Raw genomic sequence first — 23,355 nt, forward strand, 5'->3', positions numbered from 1 at the left:
GTATAAGATATAGTTTAAATTTAGTGTTGAATGAGTCATTTCCTAATGAAGTGTTGCATCTCTGTGTGGTTATGGGTATTTTATCAGACACATCCTCTAGAGTATTTCTCAGAAGTTTGCCTGGTGGTCCCTCTCTATCAGAATAACCCACCTGCTTGTTAAAGTTATATATTTGGGGATCCTTTTTGACTCATCTACTGAATCAGAATTGTTGGATGTGTGGCTCAGTAAATCTACATTTTAAACAAATACCACAGGTTATTGTTGTCTACAAAAAGTTTGAGAATCAGGTTATTTCATATTTTTCTTGCTTTGTTATATTGGCAACACTAATATAAGGAGTAGAAGCAATTATCTAGAAATGCTACTGTGTTGTAATTTAATGTTATTGAAGTATAATTTAATATTGCTGAAATGTGATTACTGATTTCTTATTTTCCTAATTACAAAATTGACCATAAGATTAATATGCAGTATAACATTGAGGTAATCTAATTTTTTATCCTTTTAGGTTTCATTTCAAGGTGATTCTAAACCGACCCAGAGGCAGTTTACTATTCTCACCTTTAATGATTTAATATCATCTGCTGTTCCTATGACCCCTGAAGATCCTTCATTTTGGGACTGTTTTTGCTTCACAGAAGAAATTTCAATACGAAATGGTACAAAGTCATGATATGATTTTCTAAGTAACAAAGGGAAATGAAAACTGTAATCTTCTGTATTCACTAAAAAATAAATGCCTGAGAGTATCAAATTTTATTTCACAAAACAGTTTAAAAAAGAAGAAAGAACTTTTCCTATTAAAAAGGCAGACTCCCAGTTCAGGATAGCTCACTAGAATACATGTTTACCTCTTCTTCCTCCCCAAAATCGCATTGGATTTACTGAAGAAATAGAAACTGGTGGGAGAATCTTAAAGTGATATATGTTCATTTTAGAAAAACAACAGAAAATGTGAATTCACAAGAAGGGAACATTCGAATTCCTATCTTTCAGAGATAACTATTTCAGAGGTAACTATCCCTAAAACCTGGAGTATCTTCCCAGACCTTTTTCTTGGCAAATGATTCCATCTTAACATAGTTAATCTTTTTCTAAATGGGAGCATACTATTTTTCATTTCTTTTCTCTGAACTGTACATCTACTGTTCATAAATATACTGCTGTAGCCGTAACTTTTAGTGACTCTGAAGTATTATGTTGTACGGCTTCTATCAGGATGCTATTGACCAGAGGTAATAATGTTCAAATATAATCGACTTCAGTAACCAAGGACATTTATTGTCTCACATAAACAGTTCTGAGGTGTCATTAAGGACACTTATTTTTGCCTCAGCCTCAGCTTATTGGTTTTGCCTTAGGCTTGTCTCCCTCATGGTTGTAAGAGCTGCTGCTGTAACTTCCAGCTTCACATCTTCATAAAAATTACATCTAAAAGGCAGGAAAAGCTGTTTTTCCTCTCACATCTCAGTTTTGTCAGTGAGGAAGATTTTTTCCTCTTAAGAGCCCCCAGAAAATTTCCCCAAAGTTTCTGTTGACTCAGATCAGGTCACTGAGAAAGTTGAACTCTGACATTTTTGGGTTGGGTAACGAAGAAGCTAAGGCAAAGTCTGGGGGAATGACATCTAGGGGAAGCCCCCTGTCTGCCATAATGGAGGTGTGCCACAATTTACTCATTCTTTCTTCTGTGTTAGACATTTTGAATGTCTGCAGTTTTTACTATAAGCAGTGATTCATTGAATATCCTTGTAACCACATTTTGAGGTACATGTTTAATTATGTCCTTAAGAAAGTAAATTTCTAGAAATGGAATGATAATGATTGGTTCAAAGGAATTAAATAAACATTTTTAGAGCCTCTGTAAGTATTGCCAAATCATTCTCTAAAAAGGCTGTACAACTTATACTTCTAGTTATTGTTATATGTGTGACCACTCTCTCACCCCCCACCTACATACTCTCTGGTCATCTGTAGATAGGATCTTTTTTAAAAAAAATTAATCTATGCCAAAATACGTGAAAATGGTATCTTATTTTTTAAATTTGTGTTTCTTTCATTGCAAATGAGGTTGGTATGTCAGTGTTGTTATTTGCTGTTAGTATTCTTTTTTTATAAACTTCCTGTTCATTATCTTTACCTGTTTCTATTTTGGTAAATAGGACTTAATTTAAAGTGGAAACATTATATATAAGATGCCAAGACCATCATAATGATGACAGAATCTATTCTGTGGTTGTAGTGCATGTCTTGGGGAGTTAAAGTCTTATAATTGTTGAATGTCAAGAAGTGAAATAGTTTCATTGGTTAAAAGTTGTGTGTAAATTGTATAAAATTAGATACTTTGCTTAAGTAAAAAAAAAAAATTTGGAATGTTTTATAATTTTTTATTTCATTAAGCATGCCCAGATATTCCAAGCATAGTAAATAACATGTTTTAAAAAGATCAAATAGCATTTATAGTAGAGGAAGCATTGTTATTCCTAGCATGAGTGTAATGGTGATATGAAAAATTGTCATCTTCCTTGTCATTATAATAATAAAATAATTAACATTATTGAATTTTTATGAGCCAGGTACCATGCTAGATTTCTGGGGGGCAGGGGTGGGGGGTTCTGTTATTTCTTAAAGTTTCACATAGAGTCAAATGGATTCACATAGTTTAGAATCAAATAGATCTATAAAAAATTCTTTTTCTAAATGAAAAATACCACTCCCTTGACCTTCCTCTCCTATTTCCTGTCCCCAGAGCAAGCTGTTTCACTGGTTTTATTTTGTTGTTATTTATTACCATATCTTCAGGTAACATGTTTATATTGCTTTAACTTGTTTTCAGTTTTAGGTTTTTAATTCCTGATATAAAGCTTTGTTCTTCTGCTTCCCAACCATTGCACTTTCCCTTCCTGCTCCCCCTTTCCCAGCATCTGTAATTCAGTGTTTACATTATTGACTGTGATTAAGAATGTTTACATCATTAAGATTATGTAACACTGTACAGCTAAGTGATGTGTTATTCTTAACCCTGTACTGCATTTTTATTTCCTAGACTTAATAATTTATTTTGTTTACATAGGTTTCTATATACTTATTGCTAATTAAATCCAAAACTCTATGTTCAGGCATACCAGTTGTTTTATCAGTTTCATCCATCTTGAAGAAATTGCTCCTGGAGCAATAATCTGTTTTGTCCAGTCTGGACTTTTTACCTTCTGTGACTGGTGCACAGCTGTCATCCTGGAATCTCTTTTCACCATCATCCTAGGAATTGCTTGTGTCTCCCCTATATTGGATTCTCTGATTTCCCATTTCCTATATCTCATGTCTGTCTTAGATTTACTCCTTCATTTGTGTGGATCATATCCTCAAGTAGCTTCCTGAGAACAAAAGGGACACAGGAAATACATTTTTTTGCAGAGTGGTATAGGAGATCTAACTATAGATGCATTCACCATATCAACACTACCTTTTGCTGCCATCCACACTAGCACTATTCCTGAGCTCATTTTTGACAGTTTTAGTTTCTTTGTACAGTAAACATAATTCAGCTCTGGCAAAAAGAAATGGTTTCTGTTAATAGTTTCCTGCATAGGAACTCTGATGGATTGATTTTTAAAAATGGATCTATGTGTGTACGTATGCACATAGACATATTCACATACCCCTTGCTATTCAAACTCAGGAATTGAATAGATTTGGATATGTTTTTCAATTAAAATATTCACCATCCTTACTACTAAGTATCTGAACCTCAGAAACTAATTAGATTTGGGTAACTAAACAGCCTCACTGGCTGAAGGACTACCATCTGAACTTGAACAACTAAACAGATTTATACATACATGTATATACATATATACATCTTTGATCAAAAATATGCCTGAAAACAATTCCATCTCCTAGTACTAGATCATATTAAAAGGGATGTGAAGAGAGCTAATAATTATTTCATTTTATGGGGAAAGTATGCCATCAGTGTTTGTGAATTTGGGATTGGCAGAAGTCTTTGGACGTATCTCCAATTAATATTCTTTGTCTGAGAGTGTTTATAGTAGAATACCTGTCTTCCTTGGTAAGTGCTTCACATGTATCAAGCTCTTCAATCCTCATAACCTTATAGGGTAAGTCCTATTATCCCCAGTATACTGGTGGGAAAAATAAGGTACTGAGATGTTAAGCAACTTACTAAATAAAGATCATACCACCATTATACAGTGGACTCCATATTTGAACCACATAGCCTAGATCCAGAGTCTGAACTGTGCTGTACTAAATTCAGTGATATGCTGTAAATGAATATAAGCAATCCTGGGGCAGGGATGATTGGGCCTGGGAGGCTTTATTTGTAGTTTTTGCTGATTTCATGAAATAATGCCAGGTGTGTCACCAACAACTAGTTTAACACTATTTTGCCATATTTGCCTCAAGTTTTTTATCCCAAAGATACTGCTAAATAGCTCTCACCCCTGAAACCAAGCAGGACTCTGTGGGGCTCTTGGGCATGGAAGCCTTTCTGTGTTCCCTGTTCCTTGTGACTATAAAGACTTAAGTTACATACTAAGTGTTACAAAGCAGAAAAGGAGCAACAACATGGTTCCTGGACCTTTAGGCTCCTTATTACATTACACTTTGTTTGATTAAACCATGGATTTCTATTGATGTGGCCAAAGGCAAACTAGTAAAAACAACTTACTTTACCTTATTTTTCTATATCAACCTGTCTAGTTCCCCTCCGATGCCAGCATTTTTTGTTGGTAATTTTATTGGTTATTGTATTCACAAAGTAATTTATAGACAACTGATTTCTTTATGATGTTGAGCCTTCTTCAAGCACATGGTATGCCTCTTCATTTGTTCTAGTCTCTTCTGTGCCTTAAATAGGATTTAAAAGTTTCTGTTATATAATTTTGCATTTTTCTGCTATTATCACCAATTTTTTGACCCCACAATTGATGCAAGGGGTAAACAGATGCTTTTCTGAATCCCAAGAGAATCTGAAAGAGTAGAGTGATATTTGGGTTAATTATGACAAAAATCAGTCAAGTTGTTACCAACGACGGTTCTTGGCCTTCCTTAATCAATAGATATTGATGAGGCTAGACAAGAAATTCAGACAAGGATTTTTTAGGGCTCCTGCTGCAGCACGAGGGAGCAAAAACAAGTAACAGTTTCTCTTGCTCACTGGGGGGGGGAGGCAAGCTGGTTCCTTATGTGGGGTGAAGGTAGGGGTGGGTCCAGGGGTTGGGCCGGAGAGGTGGTTTGGGTGGTTTGCCCACCCCTTTATTTATCTGGTTGCTCGAGGAGGTATTTGTCCAGGTGCAAGCACTGCAGCAAAGTGTCCCAGGTCCCAGGTCCCAGCCTGTCTCATTTCCGAGAGGAGTGATGCTGTAGTTGCCTGACGTCCACTCTCTTGGATGGATAGGACAGAGAAAGGAGAAGTAGAGAGATATCAGGAGAAGGAAAGGGACAGAAGGGAGAGGGAAAGCATTGCCTGAGTGAGGGTGCTGAAGTCCTCAGGGGCCAGGAAGGCAGACTTACCAAACTTGGTGACCCCCAAACAAGAGGTTCAGGTGGCCGCTTGACACCCATGGGAAAGCTGCATTCAGTGGTCCCAGAGGTGCCCAGATTCTCTCCCAGGAAGGGGACAACTGCCCCACACTGGGTGCCACAAAGTCTGTTACTGACCAGGGTTCTTGGCCTTCTTTAATTAATAGAAATTGGTAAAAGGCCAGACAAATTCAGGCAAGGCTTTATTGGGGCTCCTGCAGCAGGAGGGGGCAAAAAGAAGTAACAGATAACCATGTTTGCTTGCTGAGTCTGGGGTGAGCTGTTTCCATCTATGGGGTGAGGGTAGGGGTGGGTCCAGGGGTCGGGCCAGAGAGGTGGTTTAGGTGGTTTGCCCACCCCTTTGGGGGTATTGTGTACAGGGGTCATGCTCATTACCCTGCTTTTGCTACTGGTACCCTACTTTTGCCTCCTGATTTTGTTCCTGGCTCTTCAGAAGTGGCAGTTGGGTTTTAGCCTTTTTGTATCTTGTTGTCCATAATTTGCCCCAACTGTGCATGCACACAGTTATTTTTAGTCCCATGTAGTTTCTTTGTATTTTGTTGCTGGAGGAGACGTTTGTCCAGGTGCAAACACTGCAGCAAAGTGTCCCAGGTCCCAGCCTGTCTCAAAGTCACAGTGGGTTAAATATTTCAAGGTTAATTCATAAATTAAAATTCACTTTTCTGTAACAAAAATGCAATGAATACATCTATTTTGAATATCAAACAAGTAAACACTACATGTTTGGAGTTAAGATTTTCACAGATAGGTGAAATAGAAACTCCTGGGAAAGCTTCTTGGAAACACAAATTCAGTTTTATGAAACCTTAAAGTGAAGCATATTTACCTGATAAATGGAATATTGCCTGCCATGTCAGTAAACAAAGGATGTCACAGTCATCAGTGATTACAGCCACAACCTATGATGAGCTGCTGAACCCTGAGGGAACTCAGGAAGGAAAAGAATACCTGCCATCTAGCAGCCATCAGACTATAGCCACTCCCCATGGAGAGCCCTGAGGAAACAGGATATGAAAACATAAGATATGGGCCCTAGATAGCTGAGGTGCATATCAAAGCAACGATTTCAGTGAGCCCAGACTCTTGCATCTTCCCATATATAGAAAAGCATTAAATTACTTAACTTGACATATGTGGTTTTCTTTAATTAATAATCTTTTGACTTTCAGACTACCTGCCCCTTGTTGCAAAACTCCTATATATCCTGGCTCCCCTCTTCGCCTCCTCGGAGCAGTTCTCTCAGGGTTACTTGAAATGCTGCCTCCCAGGCTTGAAGTCCTAAAAATTCCCACCAAATAAAACACAACTCTCAACTTTTAGGCTGTGAATAATTTTTTAGTCGACATACTTCAATCTGGTTTATGTTAACTATATTTAATGTTTTAAAAGTATCTAGTTTGTTATTCTCCAACCTTCTTCTTTATCTTTGTGATTATATATAAGCTCGGTGTTTTGTAGTCCCAAAGCACTTGATTAATACTTTAGAATGTCTTATTCTTCATGGAACTTAAAGTTTTATGTTTGGGAGATGTTGCCAAAAACCTTGACTTTCTGTGCACCGATGCTGAACAGAATACAGAGACAGAGATTTTGGAGGATAAGAGAGATGGATTTATTCCTCTGCCAGGCAGAAGGGAAGACATGGCAGGTTAGCACCTCAAGAACTGTGCCCCCCTTGCATTCTTTTCCTCCTTGCATTTCTTCAGAACAGTCATAGCTGGCATTAGGCAGCCTGGTAATTGGGTCCTTTTGTCTCTGGTTTATAGGCCGGTGACCTTTCTGAAGCGCAAAAGCTACAGGGGGTGATTTCTTACAAGGGAGCATAGTAAATGTAAACACCAGGAGGAGGATGTAATTTACACAAAGTTAGGGAGTGATAGGTTAGCTTTGTGAAGCAGAAATCTAGTTACAGACCCTACAGATTAGTAACAGTTAAAATAAAATAAGGGGTGATTAACTCTTTCAGGCCAGGTTATGTTTCTTCTCTAGCCTGTTCACTGTTCCCTTTATTTTCCTTGTTCTCAGGAGAGGGAAGGAAGAAAACCCCTCACTTCTATTTTTATTGTAGCACAGACACAAACATAAAACAGGAACAAATCACACAAATAAATAGGTAATTGCACACTGTAATGAAAAATGCTTGAGTGAATAAGTATGAACAAATAATATGTCAGTCAGAAAAAATGTTACACTTTAAATAAGCACGTATAAATTATGAAGTGCAATGCAAAATTCACATGACTTTTTCATATACTGTACTTAAAAAAAGTCCACCAAAGCAAAACACTGACTCTTCAAAGCAATTTTGCCCTCCTGCTACCTCGCATTGCCTTTCTGGCCAGCCTTCCTTCGTTCCATTTCTCTAGCACAGGGGAACCTCCTTGGCGGGAAGGGCGCTTTTGGTGAAAATCTTTGAGAGGTGCGGATTTAACCTCCCTGAGTGTCTAACTTACTGCGCAGATTTTAAGAGGAGATAGCTGATAGCTGAAAATGCCGTCAGAACCTTGCAAAACGCGTAACAAATGTACACTGACACCAGTCCTGCTCAGCGCAATCTCAACATACGAAGGAGGGCAACTCCCTGGCTAAATCTTCCTGCTTTCTCTAAAACCACGGGTTAAACAACTCACCCGAAGAGTAAGCGACAGACAGATCTGCGCATGCTCTGCTGGTGGACAGCGCCCCTCCTCCTCTTAGTCGGAAGTCCCGGTTTGTTTAGTAAATTACGACAGTCGTAAACTGAGATTTTTTGTGTGTGACGGCTTCCCAACTTTACGACAATCACTATGGCGGCTGCCGGTGGTGGATTTGAAAGGGCGAGCGATGTCGACGAGCGTAAAGAACAGACCCGGATTTCCAGGACCGAGGTGTTGCGACAGGTACTTCAGTTTGGGGGCTTCGGGAACCATTTAGAATTGAGAGTGGAGGCTTTCTGGGAGCCAGGCCTCTGGTTCTCCTGCCTTCCCGCAGCCTCTATCTCACCTTACCTGGTTGTGTGGGGGTAGATGTCTCCCTTTGGAATGCCCGCAAATTCTTGGGTATCTTCTGCCTCCTAGATGCTCTGGCAGGCTTCAGTTGCTCATACTCTTTTCAGTAAGACTTGTTTATTTCCTCTGAATTTCCTTATCTTTTAAATAATCCATTCTTGACATTTCGATCACCTGATCACCTGAGCTGCGCACTTTCGAAGAACTCCGCCACTTACAAGGACTGTCTCTGCGTTTTTTATAGCCTCAGTCCTCGCTCTTGCTATATCTGAAATGAAATTTTCCGTTTTCAGGAACACATGTAAGCCTTGTCAGAGTAGACCGTTTCATTCTCCTTTTAAACTATTTATATCAGTGATTGGCTTATTGTAAATCCTTACTGATGCAAACAAGGGTTGAGACAAGAGACCCAGAGAATTCAGCCCTTCGAAAAAGGTTGAGGAGCATTCTATTTCTCATTAAGATTGAGATGGGGTAGAGGTAACATAAAGAATGCAGGAAGTGAACTGTACTATTGAATTATCTGACAAGATATAAGAAGTGTGGCAATGAAGGGGAAAAGTTGTAGTTGGAGAGCTGTGTAAGGTGAAACAAGTGATGGTTTTTGTTTTAAGCTGGAACAGTTTAAAACAAGTTTAAATTGCAGATGAGAAGGAGCCGGTATAGGAGACAGGAAGGAGAAGGTGTAGCGAGTACAGCCAGATTTACAGGGCAAGAGGGGGCAATAAGTCTTAGGTGAAATGTTGGTGTTGTTCCCTGATTTCAGCATATGTAATATACGTGTATAATAAATATCCTTCATCCTTGTCTCTGATATTTCAGGAAGTTTTTGGAGAGAGTAGGGTTTGTGATAAATTGTATAGTAGAGCTACGTACAGAGGTTTGAGAAGGACCAGCCCCAGCTTTGAAATTTGGGGGGAGAATGAAAAGGCAGGAACAACTTCCTAGAAAGATCTTACTTTATTTGACTGTTGTTGAAAGATGAATAAAAATTAGCAATATAATCATTTGTTTTTAGAAAGGTGATTCTTCCTGAAGCATTTTGGGGCTGTTGGTAGAGAGGTTTGGGCACTGCAGACTGAAGGTGTGGAGGTCAGTCCCCAAACAGTTACAGAAGTATCAGGCAGTATCCGTGGGATAGTGAAGGGAAAAGAGATTCAAGTCATATTTGAGGTAGGGAACTTAGGGAGAGGGAAGGGTCTACAGTAGGTCCCCGGATTCTGTCTTTGATTGGTGGCTCATTTCACTAGAGATTGGTAATTGGTAATGCAATTGGTAATGTGGAAGGAGAGTTTGTTTGTTTAAATCTTTCTTACACTTTGGTAGAAGTAAATTCCTGGTAAGCCTTATATGAAAGTGGGAGAAGTTTTTGTTTTGCTTTTTTGTGAAAGGCAAGTGGATCAATTGTTAATTTTTCTTTTTTCACTGTTTTAGGCTAAAGCCAATTTTGAAAAGGAAGAAAGGCGTAAAGAACTTAAACGACTTCGGGGTAAGGAAACATGGATGCTACCTGATGTGAATAAGCGAGTTGAACAAATCTCACAGGTGAGTTCTAACAGGCTTACTTGATGTAAGCTTATCTGTCTTTTTTTTTTCTTTTTGTACTTTTTCAAGTTAATATTGGAGGAGTAACTTTATAGACTATTTTTGCAAGTTACAAAATGAATATCACATAGTTGGCATTACTGAATATTTTCTCTCTCTGGCCAAAGTAGTATATTTTAATATTTTGGACATAATGACATTGGAAAGATTTTCTGAGTTGAGTTGGCTGGTAGAAAGCTTAGCTTCAAATTTCTAGCCCACTTGTGGCAAGTTTATGGATCTAAAAAGTTATATGTTTTAAGCTTAATGTCATGCTTTTGTTTCTTTTTCTTTTTTTTTTAGGGGGGTTGTCTCAATCGTTGTTTTCTCTTCCCACAGCTTATGCTATCTTGTTATATTTTATGTGGCTAGTAATCTTCTATAAATTGTTTTGGGCCTATTGAAGGAGATACACACACACATATGTCTGTGCATATATGTGTTTATTTGATTATATCTGTCTGTCAATGTATCTACAAATAAAACTTCCCTCATATTTTTCTAAGAAATTTTAGCTATATGATTTATTAGTAGTGGCATATATTATAGAAGTATGGTAAAGTTTCTTAGAAGAAATTATTTATTTAGTCATATTCCTTGTCTCCTTTCATGAAAGATTTAAAGTTTTTTGGAATATAGAGCTTTCTTTTCCTCAAAATACTTCCTTTTAAAGTAAGCTAAACTAAATTCTTACCTCTTCAACATGATTATTTATAGGAACACTCTGTGAAGAAAAAGAAGAAAAAAGACAAGCATTCAAGAAAAGTTAAAAAAGAGAAGAAAAAAAAGAGCAAGAAACAAAAGTGTGAAAAAAACGAGTCAACTGATAGTTCATCAGTAAGTATGTAGTAAAACTAACCGAAGCAGCTACTTGAGAAAATTGTATTTAGAGGAACAACATATGGGAACCTAAAATATATATGAGAACTTAGATAATATTATTAGTTAGGATATGAAAATGCCTGGGAGACATCTACTTGGAGATGTCCAGGAAATGGTAGAAATATGGATCTTAGGTTATAGATAAAGGTAAGAGGATGGACATACATTTTGAGAATCATTGCTCTTTGAAGCCATTAGGATAGATGAATTGCCTAGGGTAATTGAAAAGAAAGAAGAATACCAATACTGAGGAGCCAGACAGAAAGTAAAGGATATTAAGTAGAAGTAGTTGGAAAATTAGGAGAAGCAGGAAAGAGTAGTACTTTAAGGGAAAAGAGTGCCAAGATATTTCAGAGTCTGTTACCTCTGTTTGCTTTTCATAGAAATTAACATTTAAGTCTTTAAAATAGGTTGTATTTATATATTTATCTTTGGGACAAAAAGGAAGAGGTTGCTGGGTCTGCTGTGTCTCTAGCCAGGTCTGGGGTGAGAGGACTCACAGAGGATAGGAAAGCAGGCCAAACCCTCATGCTTATTTTCAGGAAGAGAAAGGTATGCTGTGCTTAGTGAGTGATGAGCTAGAGATGTTTAGGAATAATTGGACTCATAGGTACGATCTTCGGAGGGTTATACTCTCAGTTGAATTATCATGTTTGACAATCTGGCCTTCTTGTAGTTTCAGAAATTAAATTTTTGGCAGTATACCCTGAGATGATAATTGGCTCATGAAAGCCTATCTTATTTGAGAACGCAGTATCTTAATTCATAGTGAGAAATACACCTGTATTGTTTTATTGACTATCCAGCATATTTTGTAATGGTAGGAATATTATATAGAAAAAAAAATGTTTTGGAATATAACTCAGCACAAAGGGAGTTAGAAAATCTTAATGTGAAAAGAAGATAGAGGTACTTTTTCCACAATTGTGGGATTGAGTTGCTGACCCCATTGAGAATCTGATAAAGGTGATCTTTTCTTCAAAAAGAAATTTATATACAAAGTTGTTTACTTCAGGGGAGTTTGTAAAACTCCCAGGATTTTACACAAGGATCACAGGTTAAGAATCCTCATCCCATGGGGATATATCTGCCAGGGCAACTAAACATTTATGTCATTTGATTAAGGGCACTTGCTTCCCTTTATCAGAGACACACTGTCCTGTTCTTTGTTGATCTTGTTGCTATTACTGTTCTTCTCTGCAGCATACGTAAGTCTTTTTGTTGCAATATATAGCATGTACATTTATACATACCTATTAAGTTGTATAACATATACCTTAGAGAGAGTAGTTTGAATGAATGCTCAGTGCCCACATCACATTGAGGTTGACTGAAGAAGAACAGAGAAACTTATACTGACAGTGAAGGGTAGGAAGGACAGAATGATAGCTAGGGGAATCAGTTTGGTTGAGAGGTCTTTTTGAGAAAATGTTTTTAGGAAGAGAGGGATAAATGTTACTGAGGAGAATGCTAAGTTTGGGTGAGCAAGCTTCCAGGGGAAGGGGTAAGCTTAGATGGGAAGTAGGATCACCTTCTCTTCTGAGCTAGAGGGAAGTAGTAAAGATGTGTACAAATACAGATAAATAAGGAGGAGGTAGCAGATAAATAAGAAGGGGAGCAGATTATTGATGGTGTTTCTGCTTGGTGTTCTCTGTTTCCTTTGTGAAGTAGAAGGTAAAATCATCATCTGAGATGACAACTTGGGAGTAGAAGTAGGATGGAGGGATTGAGGAAATAGTATAGATTTGAAACAACTTTGCTTAGGTAATAAAAGAAGCAAATGAATTGCTGGGAACCATTGAGGATCCATGTGAGGCTGGAAAGCATATCTTGACTGTCAAGCTCTCTATTTTTTTTCTTTTAACTTTTAAAATAAGCTTTACTGAGGTATAATTTATATATAATAAAATAATCCTATATTAATTGTACTATTTAATGAATATACCTTTTTAACTCTGTCAGTTAAGATAGCATTTCCATTCCCCATAAAGTTCTTTGTGTCTCTTTGCAATCAATTCCTCCTCACCCTCCCTCCTCCTTCACTCTGGGATTGGGCAGGCATAGATCTGCTTTAGCACACTATAGATTAATTTTCGCTGTTCTAGAATTTCATATGAATATTCATATATGGTTGACTCTTGAACAACACTGGTTTGGACTGCACAGGTCCATTTGTACGTGGATCTTTTTCGAGAAATATGTACCATAGTACTGCACAATCTACGGTTGGTTGGTTGAATCTGTGGATGTGGAACCATAGATATGGATGGCCAACTGTAAAGTTACACGTGGATTTTCCACTGCACGTAGGATCAGCACCCCTAACCCCCACATTGTTCAAGGGTTAACTGTAATATGATCCTTTTTGTGTCGGGCTTCTTTGGCTTTACATAATGTTTTTGCAACTCACATAATTGCATGTATCAGTATTTCCTTTCTCTTTATTGCTATATTCCAGTGTATGAATATACCATAATTTGCTTATCTGTCTTATCTGTTCAAAGTCATTTGGGTGGTTTTTTAGTTTGCACTAGTATGAATAAAGCTACTGTGAATGTTTGTGTACAAGTCATTTGGTGGACATGTTTTTCTCTTGGAAAAATGCCATAGTTTTCCAAAGTGTTTGGACCATTTTACACTCCTACCAGCAGTATATGAGAATTCCAGTTATTCTACATCTTTGCAAGCACTTGGAATTTTAAGGCTTTGTACTTTTTTGGCCATCCTACTATATGTAGTAATATTTCATGTGATATTTCCCTGAACACCAGTGATGTAGAGCATTACTTTAAGCCTTTATTGGCCATTCTGTTTTCTTTTATGGTCCAATTTATTAATTATTTTCTTTTATCATTAATTTTTCATAGTTACTGCTTTTAGTGTCCTAATTTTTGCACATCTCAATGTTGTGAAGATTTTCTCCTGTGTTTTTTTCAAGAAGTTTTGTAGCTTTGGCTTTTTCGTTTATCAACGATTCATTTTGAGTTAATTTTTGCTTACGGTATGTAGTGTCAAAGTTCAGTTTTTTCAAATGGATTTCCACTTGTTCCAAAATCATTTGTTGACAAGGCTAACCTTTCTCTGTTGAATTACTTAGGCTCCTTTGTTTTAAATACAATTGAGCATATATATTTGTGGGTTAATTTCTAGACTCTGTTCTGTTCCCTTGGCTTGCGTGTCTGTCCTTGGCCAGTAAATAAACTATCGTAATTACTGCAATTTTAGGGTAAGTCTTGGAATAAAGTAGTGTAAGTTCTGTGATTTTGTTCTTTTTGAAAATTGTTTGCTACTCTAAGTTCTTTGCATTTTTAAAATAAATTTTAGAATCACCCTGTCACTTTCAACAAAAGTATGTACTGATATTTTGATTGGAATTGTTTTGCATCAATAGATCAATTTTGGGAGAATTAATATCTTAAAATAGAGAGTCTTCCAACCCATCATGCATGTGGTATATCTATCCATCTCTTTAAGTCTTCTTTTATTTCTCTCACGGTGTTCTGGAATTTTCAGTGTAGAGGTCTTACTATCATCTTTTGTTATATTTTTTATATTTTCTTGGGGTGCTGTTGGAAATGTAATTAAAATAAATCTTATTTTTTGTGTATTTGCAGCTAGCACATACGTTTACAGTGGATTTTTGTATATTTACCTTGTATCTTGTCACCTTGCTAAATTCACAAGTACTAGTGTTAGTTTTTTTGGTTGATTTCTTAGTACATGATTATGTTATGTGTGAATAAAGACACTTTTTTTTCTTTCCGATCTCTAGGCGTTTTATCCCATTTGTTAATTTTTTGTTATTTTATTTCACTCGCTAGGCCTTCAATATAGTGTTGAATAGAAGTGGTGAGAGTGGACATCCTTACCTGTTCTTTATCTTAAGTGGAAAGCATTTACCTTTCACCTTGAAGCATGATGTTAGCTGTGGACTTTTCATGTATGCCCTTTTAGACTGAGTAAATTCTCCTCTATTTTTATTTTTTTCTAAGAGTTGGTGTCTTGAATAGCATTGGATTTTGTCAAACACTTTTTCTGCATCTATTTATATAATCATGATTTTTCTCTTTTATTCTGTTAATATAGAGAATTACATTGGTTGATTTTTGAATGTTACAGCAACCTGAATTTCTGGGATATACTCTATTTGGTTATTCTTGTTTATTTAATTATAAAATATTTTTATATACTTACAAGCGCATTTTATTTTATATATTTTTTTCTGATGTGATTTGCTCACAATTAGTTGAGAATTTTTGCATCTGTGTTTATGAGGGCTATTGGGTTTTGTTGTAAGGGTAATGCTGGCCTCACGTATGAATTAGGAAATATTCCCTGTTCTTCCATTTGTAGAAGAGTTTGTGCAGGATTGGTGTGATTTCTTCCTTAAAGGATTGTTAAAACTCACTGGTCAAACTGTTTGGGCCTGGAGTTTTCTTTGTGGGATGCTTAAAGCACAAATTTAATTTCTTTAATATCTGTATTAAATGTTTTCTCTTTATTCTTGAGTTAGTTTTAGAATTAAGGTTTGCAAGGAATTTGTTTATTTCATCTAAATTGTTGAATTTATTGTCATAACACTGTAATATTCCTTTATTGTCCTTTTAATGTCTGTCGAGTCTGTAGTTATGTCCCCTCTTTCATTCCTGATTTTGGCTATTTCTATTTTCTCTTTGTTTCCTTGGTTAGAATAGTTTTAGGTTTATCAATTTTATTAATCTTTTCAAAGAATTGCCTTTTAGGTTCATTAATTTTCTAGTTGTGTGTTTTCTATTTTGTTGATTTCCACTGTCTTTTTACTGTTTCTTTCCTATTACCTATTTTGTATTTAATTTGCTCTTCTTTTTCTAGCTTCCTGAAGTGGGTTTATAGGTCTTTGATTCTAAATCTTTCTTATTTTCTAATGAGTATTTAATCTACATTTTTTTCTCCTAGCACTGTTGTATCTCCATCTAACTAATTTTGATGTGTTATGTTTTCATTGTCATCTTTTCAAAATATTTTCTAATAGATTTTGTTACTTTTTTTTAAACTTACAGACTATATATGAGTTTAAAATTTTCCAGGTATTTGTGGATTTAACCAGTTTTGTTTTTGTTTTTGACTTCAAATTTAATTCTGTTGTTGTCATAAAACATACCCTGTATAATTTAGTTTAAAAAAATCATAGAGACTAATTTTATGGCCTAGCCTATGCTCTATCTTGGTGAAAATTCCTTATGGAATTGAAATGAATGTATATTCAGCTGTTGTTAGTTGTAGTGTTCTGTGAATGTCAACATGGGAAAGTTTATTCATAGTGTTAAGTCATCTGTATTCTTACTGATTTTCTGTTTTCCTCTTCTGTCAGTTACTGAGAGAGCAGCAGTAAAATCTCTGTGTTGTGGATTTGTCTTTTTCTTCTTTCAGTTTTGTCAGTTTTTGCCACATGTATTTTGAAGTCTTGTTAGATACATACACATTTAGGATTGTTGTATCTCCTTGATGAATTGACGATTATATCATGAAATGTTCCTCTTTATTTCTGGTAATATTCTTCTTTAAGGTCTACTTTTGTCTCATAGTAATAAAGCCTTTTCAGTTTTCTGACTTTTTGTTTTCATGGTGTATTTTTTTTAATCTTTTAGTTTTAATGTATCTGTTTATTTTATATTGAAAGTGTATTTCTTGTGGACAGTCTGTGTTTGGGGCTTGCTTTTTTATCTAGCTTATCAGTTTCTTCCTTTTAAATTAGAGGATCTTCTCCACTATATAATATGACAGCCATATTGACTAACATTTTTGGTTAAAATTTACTGAAGTTATATCAGGTTGAAAGTTCATTTCTTCAGTCTCACTAGCCAAATTTTTTAAGTGTTTGTAGACACATATGGCTAGGTTAGTGGCTACCATATTGGGCGGTGTAGGTATAGAAAGATCCTATTAAATGGTGCTGGTTTAGATTATTTATGTTTAATGTAATTACAGGTATGTTTGAGTTTGTCTGCCATCTTGCTTTCCCTTTTCTATTTGTCCCATTTATTTTTTCTCTTCCTTTTCCTAGCTTCATTTGGATTAATTGGTTTTATTTTAGTATTCTTATTTGTTTATTCATTCATTGATTCATTCTATCTTTTTAGTTGAATGAAAGATTTTTTTTAAATTCTGTAGTGCCTTATACTTTTCAAAAGTTTCACAGACATGATTTAATATAATCCCATAATAACCCTTAATTTTAATCCCCTGTGCCTATATTGCCCCTTTCCCCTTCTCTCTCCCCACTGTTAACTACTAGTTTACCCTCTATATCTATGAGTCTACTTCCTTTTTGTTTTATTCACTCGTTTGTTATTTTTAGATACCACATATAAGTGATATTTTGTAGTATTTGTCTTTCTTTGTCTCACTTACTACTTCACTTAGCATAATGCCCTCCAGGTCTGTCCATGTTGCTGCAAATGGCAAAACTTCATTCTTTTTTATGGCTGAGTATATTTATATATGCCATTCTATTGTATATATATATATATGCCATATCTTTATCCATTCATCTGTTGGTGGACATTTCGGTTGCTTCCATACCTTGGCGATTGTAAATAATGCTGCTCTGAACATTAGGGTTCATGTATCTTTTTGAATTAGTGTTTTTGTTTTTGGGGGGTATATACTTGGGAGTGGAATTGCTAGATCATATGGTAGTTGTATTTTTAGTTTTTTGAGAAACCTCCATACTGTTTTCCACAGTGGCTGCACCAGTTTACATCTCACTAACAGTGTAACATGGTTCCCTTTTCTTCACATCCTTGTCATTTGTCATTTGTGTTCTTTTTTTTTTTTTTTTTTTTTTTTTTGCGGTATGCGGGCCTCTCACTGTTGTGGCCTCCCCCGTTGCGGAGCACAGGCTCCGGACGCGCAGGCTCCGGACGCGCAGGCCCAGCGGCCATGGCTCACGGGCCCAGCCGCTCCGTGGCATATGGGATCCTCCCAGACCGGGGCACGAACCCGTATCCCCTGCATCGGCAGGCGGACTCTCAACCACTTGCGCCACCAGGGAGGCCCGCGTTCTTTTTGATAATAGACATTCTGACAGGTGTGAGGTGATATCTCATTGTGGTTTTGATTTGCATTTCCCTGATGATTAACGATGTTGAGTATCCTTTCGCCCGTCAGCCATCCTCATTTCCTCTTTGGAAAAATGTCTGTTCAGATCTTCTGCCCATTTTTTAAATGGGTTATTTGTTTTTTTGATTATGAGTTGTATAAGTTGTTTATATATGTGGGGTATTAACCCCTTATCAGTCATATCATTTGCAAATATTTTCTCCCATTCAGTAGGTTGTCTTTTCGTTTTGTCAGTTGTTTCCTTTGCTGTGCCAAAGATTTTAAGTTGAATTAGGTCCCATTTATTTACTTTTGCTTCTGTTTCCTTTGCTTTAAGAGACGGATCCAAAAATATATTGCTGTGATATATGTCAAAGAGTGTTCTGCTTATGTTTTCTTTTACGAGTTTTATAGTATAGGTCTTACATTTAGGTCTTTAATCCATTTTGAGTTTATATTTGTATACAGTGTTAAGAGGATGTTCTAATTTCATTCTTTTACGTGTAGCCGTCCAGTTTTCCCAGCACCACTTACTGAAGGGACTGTCTTTTCTCCGTTGTATATTTTTACCTCCTTTGTCATAGATTAATTGACCATAGGTGTGTGGGTTTATTTCTGGGCTCTCTATCCTGTTCCATTGATCTATGTGTCTTTTTTTTTTGGTGCCAGTGCCATACTGTTTTGATTACTGTAGCTTTGTAGTATAATCTGAAGTCTGGGAGCATGATTCCTCCAGCTCTGTTCTTCTTTCTCAAGATAGCTTTAGCTATTCAACGCCTTTTGTGTTTCCATACAAGTTTTGCAATTATTTGTTCTAGTTCTGTGAAAAATGCCATTGGTAATTTGATAGGGATTGCAGTGAATCTGTAGATTGCCTTGGGTAGTATGGTCATTTTAACAGTGTTGATTCTTTCAATCCAGGAACACAGATATATCTTTCTCTTTGTGTCTTCAGTTTCTTTCATCAGTGTCATATATTATTCTGAGTACAGGTCTTTTACCTCATTAGGTAGGCTTATTCCTAGATATTTTATTCTTTTTGATGTGGTGGTAAATGGGGTTGTTTCTTACATTCTCTTTCTGATAGTTCACTGTTAGTGTATAGAGATGCAACAGATTTCTGTATATTAATATTGTATCCTGCAACTTTACTGAATTCATAGATAAGCTCTAGTAGTTTTCTGGTAGTGCTTTTAGGATTTTCTATGTATAGTGTCATGTCATTGCTAGATAATGACAGTTTTACTTCTTCTATTCCAATTTGGACTCCTTTTATTTCTTTTTCTTGTCCGATCATGGCTAGGACTTCTAAAACTATGTTGAATAAAAGTGACAAGGGTGGGCATCCTTGTTTTGTTCCTGAACTTAGAGGAAATTGAGCATGACATTAGCTGTGGATTTGTCACATATGGCCTTTATTATGCCCACTTTCTGGAGAGTTTTTATCATAAATGGCTGTTGAACTTTAAGGTAAGCTTTTTCTGCATCTATTGAGATGGTCATATGGTTTTAATTCTTCAATTTGTTAATGTGGTGTATCACATGGATTGATTTGTGAGTATTGAAAAATCCTTGCATCCCTGGGCTAAATCCTACTTGACAAAGGTGAATGATCCTTTTAATGTTTTGTTGGATTCAATTTGCTTATCTCCTGTTGAGGATTTTTGCATCTATCTTCAGCAGTGATATTGGCTGGTAATTTTTTTTCTCAATATGTTTGTCTGGTTTTGGTATCAGGGTGATTCTGGCCTCAGAGAATGAGTTTGGAAATGTTCCTTCCTCTGCAATTTTTTTGGAATAGTTTGAGAAGGATAGCTGTTAACTCTTCTCTAAATGTTTGGTAGAATTCACTTGTGAAGCCATCTGGTCCTGGACTTTTGTCTGTTTGGAGTTTGTTTGTTTGTTTTTAATTACTGATTCAGTTTCATTACTGATAATTGATGTATTCATACTTTTCTATTTCTTCTTTGTTCAGTCTTGGGAGATTGTACCTTTCCAAGAATTCGTCTGTTTCTTCTGGGTTTTTCATTTTATTGGCATATAGTTGTTCTTAGTAGTTTCTTTTGATCTTTTGTATTTCTGTGGTGTTGTAACTTATACTTTTTCATTTCTGATTGGACCATTTCTCTTTTTCTCTGATGAATCTGGCTAAAGGTTTATTGGTTTTGTTTATCTTTTCAGAGAACAAGCTTTTAGTTTCATTGATCTTTTCTGTTGTTTTTTTAGTCTCTGTTTCATTTATTTCTGCTCTGACCTTTACGGTTTCTTTCCTTCTACTAACTTTGAGTTTTGATTCTTCTTTTGCTTGTTTCTTCAGGGGTAAGTTAGGTTCTTTATTTGAGTTTTTTCTTGCTTCCTGACATAAGCTTGTATCGCTGTAAAATTCCCTCTTAGAACTGCTTTTTCTCATCCCATATGTTTTGGATCGTCACGTTTTCAGTGTTATTTGTCTCTAGGTATTATTTCCTCTTTGATTTCTTCAGTGATCCATTAGGTTTTTAGTAGCAAATTCTTTAGCCTCCACATGTTTATGTTTTTTTGCAGTTTTTTTTCTTGTACTTGGTTTCTAGTCTCACAGCATTGGCAAAGATGCTTGCAGTTTTCTTAATTTTACTGGGGCTTATTTTGTGACATTTCTCTAAGTTATTGTTTGTCTGAAAATTTGTTTTGTTTAGTCTTCATTTTTAAAGTTTTTTTTTCCTAGACAGATAATTTTAAGTTTATAGTTCTTTTCCTGTACTTTAAGATGTCATTTCATTGTCGTTTACCTACATTGTTCCTAATGAGAAAAATTTGCAGTCATGTTTATCCCTTTCTCTCTGTATATATTTCTTTCTGCTCTGAATGCTTTTAAAATTTTTTCTTTATCATTTTTTTAGCAAATCAATTATGATGTTTGATATTGTTTTCTTTGTCTTTATCCTGCCTTGGGTTCATTGTGCTTTTTTTATTTATGAGTTCATAGTTTCCATCAAATTTGAAACTTTCTGGCTATTATTTCATGAAATGTTTTTTGTGTCCCCTCTTATTCTGCTAGTATCCTTAATTCTGTCCCATAAGTCACTGAGCCTTTATTTACTTTTGTTCTAGCCTTTTCTGTTCTTCAGTTTGGATAAATTTTACTGTTGCATTTTAGGTTCAAGTTCACTAGCCTTTTCTTTTGTAGCATCTAGTTGGCTGTTATCCCCAGTCATTAAGGTTTTCATTTCAGTTATTGTATTTTTTATCATTAGATATTTCATTTGGGTCTTTTTTATATCTTCATTTTGACTTCTATTTGTTCATGCTTTCCTTTCCTTGGGCATATTTATAATAGCGGTGTCAAAATCCTAGTTTGCTATGTCATTATCTCTTTAGTTCTTGTTCTGTTTTGATTAACAGATTTCTTGTCTTTGGGTCACATTTTCCTGCTTTGAATGTCTAGTAATTTCTAATTAGATGCTGAACCTTGTGAAAGTTATATTGTGACTACTGGATTTGTTGTCTTCCTTGAAAGGTTCTTGAGTTTTCTTTTGGCGGGGAGTAGGTTACTTGTGTATTAGCTTAATACTTTTCAAAGGCTGGTGTTTAAGTTATGTGTGTGTGCATCTAGAGTAGCCATTACTTCTAAGACATGCTAAGGTGTGCCTTTGTGGTTTCTCTGCTGATTGCCCTCGGTATTCAAGGAGATTTCTCTATTCTGGTTGGTGGGAACTAGAATGTCTTCTAGCCCTTTGTGAGCTCTGGGGATTTCTCAGCTCATAACACTCTAATAATTGTTCCTTCCATGGTAATTATTCTTTGTCTATCCTTGTGGACTTGCATCCTAAGAATGTTCAGTTTGGTATTCAGTTAAAGACTACAGGGGTCTCTTACATAGTTTTCTGGAGTTCTTTCTCTGTGTAGCTCCCTTTTCGTGGATGCTCTATCTCAGCCATCACAAAGTAAAAATTCTGTTTTCTTATCTCAGTGAGATTTTCATATTGGGCTTGAGTTACCCTGCCTTGTGCCATGGTCTAGAATGTACCACTAGGCAAAAAGCAGTAGAGTGTAATTGTAGCACTCACCTCGTTTGTTTGCCTTTTCTCAGGGATCATAGTCCTGCACAACTGAGATTCAATGTCTAAAAACAGTTGTTTCTTATATTTTTAATTTTATTTCCATTTCTGTATGTTTTTCTAGTTTGATGTAGCATTTATTTTTTCATGGCCAGTGCAGAAGTCTTCAAGTATCTTTGAGAAACATATATATTTATGTAGGTACTTTATATTTTAAATATAAAATGTGTGCATTTTATGTGTATTATGCAAATATAAGTACATGTATTTTATATACATATGTAATACTTAATATATATATATATGTGTATATATAAAATATGTACATTTACATATGTTTTTGTTGGTGGCACTTTTCTGTTTTGGTCCTGTATTTAGGTTTTGACTGTTAGATGGGATTAGAGGTGTGGTTAATTATGATGGCTACACATGAGAGGAAGAGTCCTGGGAGCTGTCTTAGGTCAAGAGGCACATTGATGGTTTATGAGTTCTTCAAGGTAGGATGGAGGATTGAAACAGCAGGAGAACTTAGGTCATAGCGTGGGGAGAGGGGAACATAAGTCATGCTGAAGTGGTGAGGTGAGTGAATAATAGTGAAAATTAGCAACAAAATTAATAGAAAGGGAATGGAGGCAGGAGAGTTGTACAGAATGGTCCAGTTGTTGTGTAAATGAAAAATGAGTACTAGCTTTATCACATATGCTTCTTTCATTCAGTACCTAGTATTTAATGCAGGCTGCTGCTTAAAGTTTCTGACCTGGGCTTTTGCAAGGGTGGATTGAGTTAATTTTAATGCACATTTATTGAATGCCAGCCCTTTGCCAGGCATTTTATATACATGGGGAATACGAATATATAGAGTTCAAACTTTTGGGGAACTCATTTTATAATTAAACAGACACATACTTCCAGTATGTAATCTCATGATGCCAAGGCATTTCAAGGTATTAAGGGAAGGAGGATTTCATATGCAGGTTTTGAGGAAATGATGCTTGAGTTGAGACTTAAAGGAGGAGTAAGAATCACCCTGGCATATAGAGGTGTGTGTGCACAAGGAATTGTGAGAGCAAGGCGTGGAAGTAGGAGATAACATGATATAAAAGTGTCTGTGTGTGCATGTGTGTTTATGTATGTATGTAGGTAAATACAACTATAAACAACTTAACAATATTAGACTATAAAACGAGGAGAATGAATGGAGATGAAATTGTAAGAGTTGA

The 23,355-nt window shown here is 36.0% G+C and overlaps 2 protein-coding genes across 4 annotated transcripts in view; both read left to right on the forward strand.

The window, feature by feature from the left end:
• AASDHPPT (aminoadipate-semialdehyde dehydrogenase-phosphopantetheinyl transferase) overlaps positions 1–3,041 on the forward strand; it is a 30,058-nt gene extending 27,017 nt beyond the window's left edge. The window contains exon 6 of the mRNA XM_060104681.1: positions 512–3,041. Within this exon, the coding sequence (XP_059960664.1) occupies positions 512–676 (165 nt within the window). The 3' untranslated portion in view covers positions 677–3,041. The remainder of the gene's footprint in view (positions 1–511) is intronic.
• A 5,310-nt stretch (positions 3,042–8,351) lies between these two features.
• Positions 8,352–23,355, forward strand: part of CWF19L2 (CWF19 like cell cycle control factor 2) — a 208,105-nt gene continuing 193,101 nt past the window's right edge. For all 3 annotated transcript variants that reach the window (XM_060104503.1, XM_060104502.1, XM_060104504.1), the window contains exons 1-3: positions 8,352–8,444; positions 9,987–10,097; positions 10,854–10,973. In XM_060104503.1, coding sequence (XP_059960486.1) covers positions 8,352–8,444; positions 9,987–10,097; positions 10,854–10,973 — 324 coding nt within the window. The remainder of the gene's footprint in view (positions 8,445–9,986; positions 10,098–10,853; positions 10,974–23,355) is intronic.

Source organism: Mesoplodon densirostris, chromosome 7 (assembly GCF_025265405.1).
Source record: "Mesoplodon densirostris isolate mMesDen1 chromosome 7, mMesDen1 primary haplotype, whole genome shotgun sequence".
Lineage (NCBI taxonomy): Eukaryota > Metazoa > Chordata > Mammalia > Artiodactyla > Ziphiidae > Mesoplodon > Mesoplodon densirostris.